The sequence below is a fragment of the Carassius gibelio genome, chromosome A15 (assembly GCF_023724105.1).
Source record: "Carassius gibelio isolate Cgi1373 ecotype wild population from Czech Republic chromosome A15, carGib1.2-hapl.c, whole genome shotgun sequence".
NCBI classification, from domain to species: domain Eukaryota; kingdom Metazoa; phylum Chordata; class Actinopteri; order Cypriniformes; family Cyprinidae; genus Carassius; species Carassius gibelio.
Window position 1 is genome coordinate 24333037 of NC_068385.1, and position 12554 is coordinate 24345590.

At 35.6% G+C, this 12554-nt stretch overlaps 1 protein-coding gene across 6 annotated transcripts in view; it reads right to left on the reverse strand.

Moving 5' to 3' along the window:
* Positions 1–12554, reverse strand: part of LOC128028771 (cell adhesion molecule 2) — a 227740-nt gene that overhangs the window by 54335 nt on the left and 160851 nt on the right. For all 6 annotated transcript variants that reach the window (XM_052616096.1, XM_052616098.1, XM_052616094.1 and 3 more), the window contains one exon: positions 3031–3180. In XM_052616096.1, coding sequence (XP_052472056.1) covers positions 3031–3180 — 150 coding nt within the window. The remainder of the gene's footprint in view (positions 1–3030; positions 3181–12554) is intronic.

Below are 12554 nucleotides of genomic sequence, written 5' to 3' on the forward strand. Positions count from 1 at the left end.
TTGTGATGTTAGAAGATACATTTACATGACCTAACTTGCATACTTCACATAAAATCCATAATGTTTGTAAAAGTATTGGGGAGCTGCTTACACTGTGAAATGAGCTGTGAAACAGAGTTAATTTGCCAGAGAGCAGAATAGAGTCAGCCAGCGCATGCACTGAACAGAACCTGGTGTTTCCGATGACTCATCTGAATGCCTCTGATTGGCTATGGCATTCCTAAGCTCAACAGCTGAGCAAAATGTGAGCAAAAGCTGACAAAATCACCCCAAACCTCTCTTTGAGGATGTCTTCGATTTGTAAAACGTGCTTTGCAATTTGTGAATATTCAGCAGGATACAAGGGAGAAGAACTGATCAGAGATTGATCAGAGACTTATCAGAAGAAGGGAGACACATGGCATCAAATAGAGTATTTAATATTACATTATGCCATGAGATACTGTATATAAAGGCATTACCATGGTCTGTACATATAACTCACATTCCATCTGAAGAGTTCAACTTGAGTATTCAGTCATATGGCACAATGAGGACATTTACTGCATTGACAGTAAACTCTGTTCTTGCACAAAATATAATTCTTAATTTAAACTGAATAACATAAACAGGAATGTATGTAATCTGTTTTTTTTTTTTTTTTTTTTTTTTTTTTTGCATAAAACTGTGTTCTGTAGCTCAAACTCAAGGTCATGGGTTTGATTCCCAGGGAATGCATGAACTGATAAAATGTATACCTACAATAAAATCTAAGTAATTTCTGTCTGCATAATGCATACATGTAAAGGAAATCATCACTTGGTGCTCAGTTAAGGTTAATGAATGCATTAGAACCCCTAAGTCTGAAGTCTTTACCTTGGAAGAATTAATTGGGTTCTTGTGATGTTTGTATTGTAGATTCCTTAAAATATTTATATGAAAAGAAGGTGTAAAAGCATGTCATACTTATGTGATGCCTTACTACTACATAGTTCTGACAAAACAAGATGCTGGGACTGAATCTTAGTTATTAATGCAAACAGTCAGCTTGGTCTTGGAGTGTAAATTGTGCCTCATGCAAGCTATTCCAAACCCCTTTCACTTCCACAAAATCAGTTTAGCAGAAAGTTCATGCTGCTCTCATTCATATAATAAAGTGCAATATTGCCAGCATTTTAATTTGTAGGTGAACTAAGTTGAAAGAATAGCTTGGAGCTCCTCACAAATCCAATCTCCAGATTGTCAATTACAGTAAAATGAGAAAAGAGAAACCAAATGAAGAGAGAAAAAACATTTCAAAGCACTGCTGTATCTCAAAAATACGACAGCAGCTGTTTTCGCAAGAAGACTAGAGCAAATACCTGCACATACAGAGAGATAATACGTTATTTCAAGTCTGTACTCTCCCACACATGAACACATACGCAGTCGTAAATGTCAGTGATGGCACTGCTCTCCACCGCAGACTAATGAAGCGACTTATTTTCATCAGACAAACAAAAGCCCTGCCATTAATAACAATAGATAACAAAAGAAATGTACTTGCTATCTTTATGATATTTCCTAGAAATTCCTAGGTATGTCTTTTTTGTCAATCAAAACATAAATTGCTAAAGACAGATAGATAGATAGCTAGATTGATTGTTTGAATGATAGAATGATAGACAGGTGGATTTAAATGGTGTTGCATCGTCCTGCTTTTCAGCATCTTGCGCCATCAAAAAAAAAAAAAAAAAAATGCCATGTCAAGTTAGAAGTAGTTCAGCTTTGAAAAACGCCCCCTGGGAGCCCTGATTTGAGTTCCATTCTGCTGCGCTCCATCTAGCTGTCTTTGAACACAAGAACACGTCCTGTGTGAACAGCTTCTGCTCGCAGTAAATGTGCTTTACATGGTGCCTGTAGTTCAGGTGGGACTGTGCTGACTGCAGACTCAAAACACAACACAACAACAAAATAAACACACACACACACACACATTTGTTTTTGTGAAAAGTGGGGACATCCCATAGGTGTAATGGTTTTTATAATGTAGAAACTGTATATACTATCACCCTTCACCAACCCTACCCCCAACCCTAACCCTAACCCTCACAGGAAACTTTGTGCATTTTTACTTTTTCAAAAAAACTCATTCTGTATGATTTATAAGCGTTTTGAAAAATGGGGACATGGGTTCTGTCCTCATAAGTCACCCTCTCCTTGTAATACCTGTGTCATACCCATGTCATTATACAGAGTTGTGTCCTGATATGTCACAAAAACATGCCCACACACACACAAAATTGTTTTTGTGAAAAGTGGGGACATCCCAAAGGCGTAATGGTTTTTATACTGTACAAACTGTATATTCTATTGCCCTTCACCAACCCTACACCTAACCCTAACCCTCACAGGAAACATCTTTACTTTCTCAAAAAAACTCATTCTGTATGATTTATAAGCGTTTTGAAAAATGGGGACGTGTTATGTCCTCATAAGTCACCCTCTCCTTGTAATACCTGTGTCATACCCATGTCATTATGCAGAGTTGTGTCCTGATATGACACAAAAACAAGAGCACACACACACACACACACACATATTACATTAAGATAGATACCATACCATGCCAGCATTTTATGCATTTGGGTCATATGGATTTATAAAAAAATCAGAATAAACCACCTTAGTTTACATTAAGGAAGTCATAAAATTATCTGTAAACAAAGTGTTTTGTGTTTGGGTATATATCCTGGATGACTTGAAGTGAAACACTCCATCCTTCCCCACTGGGGAACCTTTAATGATCCCAAATTGCTTTTGTTATTGCGGTGCTGATGTGGATGCTATGAATCGAAGAATTGATTGCTTTGTTTGTGTGCCTTGGCCAATCTGAGAGAGAGCGAGAGAAAGAGAGCGACACACTTGAGTGTTCAGTCTCATTAGTCTCCTTGAGCCCAAACTCATCCTTACACAGCACATTTCCACTCGACCCGACCCAGTAACCCACTCTGGCTCTGCTGCAAGCTCACCACACCAGACTGATTTACGGCACATCCTGCCCACGCTCACCTTTCTTGTCCCCGAAGAAGAGGGTCTGTTGTGCTGGATTCGACCACTGGAGGGAGGTGTTATCATTATAGTCCACTCGGCAGGTCATGTTAGCCGTGCTGCCCTCGACCACCGTCACATTCTGGGTGATGGGGAACTGAGCCTGGCTACCTGCAGAGAGAGAGAGAGAGAGAGAGAGAGAGAGATGGGTATATAAACAAAACACTGTTACACAGAGGAGGAGAGAAAGCACTAGTGGGAAAACCTTTCTCGATATAGTTACTCAGAATCAAGCCGTAGGGTCGTCATGAGGGTTGTATTATTAACTGCATCATCATGAAATAGAGATTTTCATTCCTAGATGATGGTTTTGGTTAATACAGCATTCCAACCAGACATTGTTGAGGAAGCTATGTTACTGTAGCTTGCTAAGCTAAATGAATCATGGTTTTACTACAAATAAAACCAAAAACCACTGTAACCACAAATGAAAAATGGTTTTGATACATTAGCCACAATTTAATCATGGTATTTGTAGAAAACTGTGGTTTTAAAAATGGTAAACAGTCTGCCAAAAACATGGTTCCTTCTCATTTACTACAATAAAACCATTTTTTTTTAGCTCCATAAGATAAGATGAGATGTTACATATTATTGCTTACATAAAAAGAAATCATAATAATAAAAAAAATAAGACTTTCCTTTTAAAAGCAGATCATACACGTGTCTGTTAAACAGATGTCCATTGAAGATCGCTTCACCTGGAAAGCATCTGCTGTGTACAAACATCTTACACACATCTTTAAGATTAAGTTTTACATTCATTCTAAATCATAAACATCTTAAAGACATTTTCTAAATGCCTATTTGACATCTAATAAATTTCCTATAGACGTAGTGGAGATGAGCAAACACTCTTCAATCAAATAGACGTCTCCAGGATTTTTGTGTGCTATCAGAGATGGGAGTCATTTGCTGGCGCACAAACAATGAGGAGATTTTAAATGAATCTCAATTACAGTGACAGAATCAAACCTGAACAGGTCCATTTTCAAAAAATACCACAGCAACAGCAAGAAGAACAGTCAAATTAAAATGAACTGGTTAAAATATAGAAATTTGAATTTGAACGTCTGCAAGATGTCTGTTAAAGATCAAACATCTGAGAGATAGAGTTTTACATACATTCTAAATCATGAACATCTTAAAGACATTTTCTAAACATCTACTTGACATCCTATAGACAAGGGTTCCTCAAATATTGTCCTGGAGGGCCAATGCGCTGCAGAGTTTAGCTCCAACCTTGTTCAAACTCACCTACCTGTGAGTTTCAAATGATCCTGAAGACATTGATTAGCATGCTCATGTGTGTTTGATTAGCGTTAGAGCTAAACTCTGCAGGAAAGTGGATCTCGCAGGCCAGATTGCACGTGGGCCTTTTTGGGGTGGGCCTTCAGGCTTCTTTCCTTCCTTCTTTCCATTATTATTTTTTTTTCTTCTAAAAACTGTATTCAGGACAGCGTGAATGAAAAATCTATGCTACTTAAAACAGCTTCTGTCCACACTACTGATAAATACATATACATTAGTATACTAAGCATCATAGAAACATCTTTAACAAAATGTTGTTGTACAGAAACGGGCTGAGTGAAGATTTTGTACAACCCAACAACATATGGATTTGGATCAACATGAAAGTGAGTAAATAATGACACATTTTTCATTATTTGCTACATATTCTTGGGTAGTTCTTAGGTAGTACATAATAAATGACAGCTCTGCTGCAGTTTGTGGCTACGGTGGTCTAACAACGTTCCTTTGCCATGTTAGTATTCAGGAAGAGCTAAATTTGTCCAGCTTTCATTATTGATCCTACTGAATACTAAATATAATAGGAGTGTTTGTTAAACCTGTTCCACTCAAAATGATGGATTATTGCACACATTTAGCACAGCGTTTGGGTAAGTGAAACAATGGCGTAATTCTTTGCCTCTCTCTCTCTTTCTGCTCATTCTGACTTGGGATCAGCAGTAATTGGTAGCATGGCCTAATTAGAGCTAGTCATGTTCGGCAAGGGAGACACTGCCACTGCAGCTGGGTGGCAAATTGACACATAATCCAGACTATGGTGGGCCTTCGATCCGAGTTAGCGACTGTCTTGTGTCTCATCTGGGAAAGGGGGATGGAAAATGTGTGCATGTGTGTGTGTGTGTGTGTAAGGGGCATAGGGGACATCCAAGCCAGGCTTAATCACCCAGCCTCAGTGGATTCTGCTCGGACTTATTCCGCATTTGTTTTTCCTTGTCTTGCTGAAAAGTCACCTAATTGCATTCTGGCTGCATCTCAACTAGGTCTTTCTTTGTTTTTTAAGCTATTTAACTTGAGGGGAAAATCTCTCTTTCATACCAGTGTTACAGGTAGTGTTGTACAGCAGTATTAAAAGTGAACAATGTAACTTTTCATATTTATTGTATAAACATACAGTAAAATCTGTAATATTGTGAAATATTATTCTAATTTAAATGAACTGTTTAAATATATTTTAAAACGTAATTTATTCCTGTGGTCAAAGGTAAATTACCAGCATCATTACTGCAGTCTTCAGTGTCACATTATATATATGTATATATATATATATATATATATATATATATATATGTATTAGGGGTGTAACGATACGCGTATTCATACGCATTATGTACCGAACGGTTTGTTTGACTAATTAATTATATTTGGAAAATAAATAAAAAATTGTGAAATATACTGATATGCGTTCAACAAGGTAGCCCAATAACCCAAACGACTTAACAGGCAACACCCCCGAAGAAGAAAAAAAACACCAACTTATATGTTTATGTTAGGATACTCAGTCAGGCGCTCGCTCACTCAGTATGCGCTGAAGGCTCGTTGCCAAATGGCCAATGCGTTTAACAGACCAGAAATAGAAGATCCTCCAATAACCAACAGGTCTGGTGTTTGGGTGCACTTTACCAATCGATCGGGGCATCCAAACAAGCACGGAAATCAAAATGGACTAGAATTGTACTGTGTCGGAATTTCCTGAGCAGTACGATACAATTAACATGCCTGCACGTTATTAGATAGAATAACTGTTATAAATAGAACGTATGCACGGGCAGTTTTGAAAACTCCACCTACTTTGCTCTTGGCATAGTGCAGCGCAAATCGCGTTGTATCTGAAGGGCAACGTTTAGCCCAGGGTCCCGCGCCGCGCATACCGCGTCCTGTGTGAAAGACCCTTTAGCCATTTTGCAACGAGCCTTCAGCGCGTACTGAGTGAGCGAGCGCACTCTGTAGTGGAAAACCCAGGTTTTAAGAACATGCGTAATTGAGCCCCGTTACAATATTCCTTCACAATCCCATTTCAGCCAGACTGTAATTCCTGCTTTGTTCCAAAAAACATAAGCCCTACAGAGAACCAATTGAGTAAAAACACACTCAATATAAAGAGTTATAGAGTTCCATATAAAAAGTTACATCTTTGTATTTGTTCATAACTACTACAACAATATAACATTTTCATTATTTTTTTATAAGGAGTTGTTTTTGTATTATACAGTATGCTGCTAAGAAAACATCATAGAAGATGGGTAAAGAATAGCTCCATCATTGTTCAATGTAAAAAACATACTTTGTTAGTTTTAATAAATAATTTTTATTTTAAAAATCAAGGAAATTTTTCTGCCAATTTTTTCTTTTTGCTGCATCTAAAACGTACCGAACCGTACTGAACCGAACCGTGACACCAGTGAATCGTATTGAATCGAACCGTGACTTTTGTTAACCGTTACACCCCCTAATATATGTATATATATATATATATATATATATATATATATATATATATATATATATATATATATATATATAAACTTTCTTAAAAATTAGCATGATAAATATTCATTTCTAAAATATCAATAATATATTTATACAATATAGTAAATATATTAAAATAAACATGCTATTATATAAATAAAATAATACATAACATACAATTATATAGAATATTAAATAAATCTAAATATATTTAGACAGAATACCTAGTTCTCATCATCACTGTTGAAAACATTTGTTCTGCTTAATATTTTTCTGGAAATTGTGTTATGTTATTTAAGGATTATTTGATGAATAGAACATTCAAAAGAATTGCATTTTGAAATATCATGTTTTCGTAGCATTATTGAAGTTTTTGCACACCTTTAATGCATCCTTGTTCAATCAAAATATTAAAATCTACTGTTTTTACAAATTAGCATGTTTTCTAATATATTAATACGATATAGTAAGTATATTAAACAAATTAAATATTATATAAATAATGTATACATAATACCTTAAATATACATATTTTTAGACCGAATATCCTGCTCTATTTATGGCTGAATGACAGGAACTGTAAAGTGGCTCGTAAATCAGCGTGTTAGCATGCATGAAATTATTCACAAGCTAATACTCCGTCTCGTGGCAGTAGGGGATCACCGTGTGGGCTTCCCAAAAGCGCCAGGCACTGTTGCGTTCTCCTGAAGGTGACATTGGGATCCGTCTCATTCAAGGCACACATGCTATGGACGTGTTGTACCGACCGCGGCGTCGACTGCCTCCTTCATTATTCCAGAACAAAATGAGCACATGAGGTGTGAGGTGTGCTTGAATCTGACAAGTGTGTGAATGTTAAATAATTATGCTTGCTTATAAATCAAGGGATTAGACTAAAAAGAGGAAACAAATCAGAACAGACACTGGGCTTAAGGTGTTTTACTTTTATTACCAGCTACTTTAAAGAAAAAGTGTGTTCAACATGAAATAATTTCCCCTATCCAACCTTAATACACAGACATATATGAGTGAGCCATTTGTAAGGTAAATTTTTCCAGAAAGTGTGTCAAAACATCTCAACCAATGGTGTACATTTGGGGTGGGGCTAATTGTTTTTCCAACCAATGGCAGCTGGGGGCGTGTCTAAAAACAGAACATTTATGCATTTCCACTTTCCACTTGAGTGAGCTGTGCTTCATTCATTGCTATCTATCTTTTTCCAAGCAAGTCTACTGGGTTTTAAATTATGGGAGGTCAGAAGAATAACACAACACTCTGAATTTTTATGTGACATTATAAAACATGATTATCTATGTGTTTATTGGAGGCAGGTAAATCCAACATTCACTATTCATGGTAAACTAGATTAATCCCTATTCATGGTAAACTAGATTAATTTTTGAATGTTTTTACACTTTTAAATTAATTTTCACTGACCGAAGGTTGAAGGGTGAACAGAATAATGTCACCTTGTCATCCAGTTTTTGATTCTTACATTCATAGAGCAAACTTTTCACTGATTGTTTACAGTGTAACAGAAGTTACTTCCAAAAAAAGGTGGATTGATAATGGTCTTTTCTTGCCTGTGAAATCTTTCAAAGATTTTGCTAAAGTGAACAAAACCTAAGCAGGGCTATATGTGCTTAAACAACACTTCACTTTAACGGCTGAATTTCTAATTTAAGTTTACAAAATCCATCGTTTCAATGCTTTGCTAGAGAATCCGAGATCTTTTAGAAAGGGACAAAAGTTTAAATAAGCACTTTAAGCCGATATAACATCATGTTCTTTATCCTAGTCTAAATCTTTAGTAATTACATTTCAAAACAGCCTTTTCCAAAATCCCATAGTTCATCATTTACACAGAAGTGTTATCTTTTGAGACAGGCTGCTGATGTAATAATGTTACCCTAACTGAACTACATTCCACACAGAAACACAGTTTTATCTAACTTTATAATATTTGAGAAAGAAGTTTCAAAGTATTTATAAAGGACCATAAATCTCAAGTGTTAATAATTTTACTTTTAAAGGGAAAGTTCACCCAAAAATGAAAACTATGTCACCATTATTCACCCTTGTGTTGGTCTAATGCTGTATTCCCCATGAAAATAAAACTAATTTACCCATTATTTTATATTAACCCATTATTTAACAAATATCCTGATTAGGCCATTGGTTTCTGTGCTTGACAGCGTGTTCATTAAACTCTATAAGCTCTTAAAAAAAAAGAAGAGCTTAGGGCATCAGAACAATACAAGGGTGAGATCACAATTTTCATCTTTGGGTGAACTATCCCTTTAAGATAAACTCTGAGATTTCGATGTTGATCTGCTGTAAATGCAAAGTGGATGTCATAACAGTGTGTGGGTCCTATTCAACACAGTTCTTTAATTGAAAATTAGATCAGAACAGCATAATTGAAAATACTCATGTAGCACAAACCATAGAGCGTGCTGCTATGGTGCTAGCAAGGTTATTGGTTTGATTCCCAGAGAATGCTAAATGATAAAAAAGGGTCTGTCATCAATGCCATTTTTGGATAACAATGCTTGCCAGATGTGTGAATGTAAATGTAAAAGCACAAAAATCATGCATTATTATTCCTTCCTTTTTAGTTAAATACTATCAATTCAAGAAACAAATAACTGCATATAATCACAAGACAGTCTCTGCATTCAGAATAAAAAAAATACTATCTGTATTTTTCACTATTACCTTGATGGCTTTGATCTCAGATCAGCTTGAACTGTTGTTATTGTTGCTCTTATGCCATGAAAATAAAGAAATCCTTTTTAAATGTGCTGGTACAGGAGGATGATGGATCAGCAGCTTACATTTCACATTTTAGCCCGAACCACTTAAAACAGATCCCAGATCAGCTATTTGCTGCATTCGGCCCTTTATTACAACAGGGCAAAGCTTCAGCATCAGTTAAAAACTGCATAAAGGGCCTTTTGTGTAATTGTGGCCTGTAAATGCTGAAAGCAGACTTAATATGTTTTAGGAACCTGTGATCTTTTTAAGTTAAAACTTTTCTAACAATACAAGTCTTTATTATCACTTTTTTCCAAAGGTTAAATAATGATAATAAAAAAACTTAGAAGACATTACATCAATTATATTTTGTAAGTATTTTTTTCTTTAATAAGTTGTATTTACTTTCAATGTATCTGTTCAGTTTAATCGCATCACCATAATTTACATCCTCATTGTTTCTATGTCAAATATAGCTTTAATGTAGTTTTTGTTAGCTATTTTTCACAGACTAGCTTGACAGCCTGTAGCTACAGTTTCAGGGTAGCTTCCCCATCACTGTTCTTATTAAATCAACTTAAAGACTCAAATTTCTCAATAGGGAATTAAAGCGCTGACATATCTCATAAACACCCATGCTTAGGTTTAGCGTTAAGAAGCAATGAAAGGATGAATGAATGAACCACACATCCAGAAAAGCTTTTTTTCTGTTTCAGCTGACTGCACCACATAATGGAAATCACTCGTTGATGAATGACCAGAAAGCAGCCAAGCAAGCCACTGTAGAATACATTGCACGCTTTGGGCCCCAGCAAAAAAGCTAACAAATAACCACATAGCAGCCAGAGGAACAACCATCTCAATTCATTACTCAGCGATAACACTCCCTTATCTGGACTAATGTGTCTGCCTTAGTCTAAAGCATTAAAGCCAGCAGTAGCATTTGTAGAAATGTTGAACAACAGGATTCAATGACAGCTCAAGGCGAATCTCTCTGCGGCAGCTGCTTTGTGATTCTCAATAACCCAGAGGAAAACTCTATGGCTCAGAGGCAGCATTTTCATAGCTCATAAGACGTTTCAGTTGTGTCTTATTATGTTGAATTGATGAAGTAAACTATACACAACTTGGGTTAAAGGAATAGTGCACCTTAAAATGAACATTTGCTGAACATTTACCCACCCTCAGGTTATGCAAGAGAAAGTGTTATTACAGAAGCGTTATAAACTCGTATTTCAAACAGAAGCAATGGTTTATAGTTAAAATGTCTTAATGATGGATTTGTTTCTTGCAAACACTTACATTTTCATATGTTTCGTTTGGATTACTTATTGTGATGTGTTTTTTTTATCAGCTGTTTGTACTCTCATTCTGATGGCACCCATTCAGTGCAAAGGAACCAGTGATGTGATGTGATGATATATTTTTCTAAATCTTTTCTGATTAGGAAACAAGCTAGTGGTTGACCGATATATCGGCCGATATTTGTAATTTTTTCAAATATCATCGGCATCAGCTGCTAAGTTTTTCTGCATGGCCGAAGTGTTTGAGGCGGGACTTTTATTTTGACAGAGAGGACAGAGAGCGGCAACAGTGCTTGAGCGAACATAGTGCTCACTCTCTCTCTCTTGTTTATCGTTGTCATTAACAGTTCTGTCTAATACGGATAGAAGTCTATCTAATAATCAGATAAAATGGTTAAACAAAGGAATTAATGTATATAAAAAGTATTATAATGATTGCTTTTATATTAGGCCTGTTAGTAATAGAAAGGCAAACATTATAATACTTTCTCATTTGCCATCAGCATTAATCAAATATACATTTATATAATTTAAACAAATCTTTGATGACTAATGGAAATTTAGTTTCACAAACCTTGCAAACTTAGTTAAATCCAGCTGTGAGATCTTGTGAAGTGTGCGTTTCTATCCAGCATGATTGCGTGTTCTCTGCGTGATCCTCAGTCAGTCAAGTAAGTTCCTGGATCAACATTATTTTCCAAAAATATTAACCCAATCCCTACCCCTAAACCTAACCCTACCCATAATTTATTCCTAAAATCAGTGGGAAATGATAGCTGATTAACAAGAGTGTAGAAGCACCTAACCCTGATTGTAAGCCTAAAACAGATATTTATTGAAAGGTTATATCTCAATTCTGATTGGTTGATTTGAATGTTGTTCCAGGATCAACAAGGATGTTGATCCAGGAACATGTTGTACTTGGTGAAATAACACTTGCCATGGCGGTCAGTCCGTGTGAATTGAATGCTTTTAACTATAAACTTGTGATATCAAACTATACTGTGCTTTATGAATTTGCCAACTGTCATATTCATGTCATTTTCACTGTGTGCTGTATGTAAAATGAGGTTTACCCTTGCTTTATTTGAAAAATATGACTCCCAGTGCACACAAACTTCACAGAATACTGAGTCCACTGTTGGTTACAATGTTTACTTTCTTTTAATAATATATTTTATTAAATGTTTATTTATTTGTGAAAAATACTCTCATTTTTAAAGTATAAGCATGTTTTTTAGACATTTGTTTTTTAATCCATTGTCAAATTATTTCAAATTTCTTAAATATTAATAATAATAATAAAAAATAAATCATATTGCCTTTATATTGACTATCGGTCCCACTGCTTTCCAAGATATCGGCATCGGCTCTCAAAAAACACATATCGGTCGACCACTGAAACAAACTCATCAAGGTGAGTAAATTAGTAGCACATTTTAAAGTTAAATGTTTTTTGTTCATCAACCCAAGACCAAATTTCTTACTTTTAACTTGTCCTACCATAGTGTTTCTCAATGTTTTTGACCTCAAGATCCAAAGGTTCATGAAAATGATAAAAAAAAAAAATACTTACAGTTTCGTAACTAATTTGAAGGATTTTAAATCCTCTTGGCACAATACTTGGACATTTCCCAAAGTCCTGTT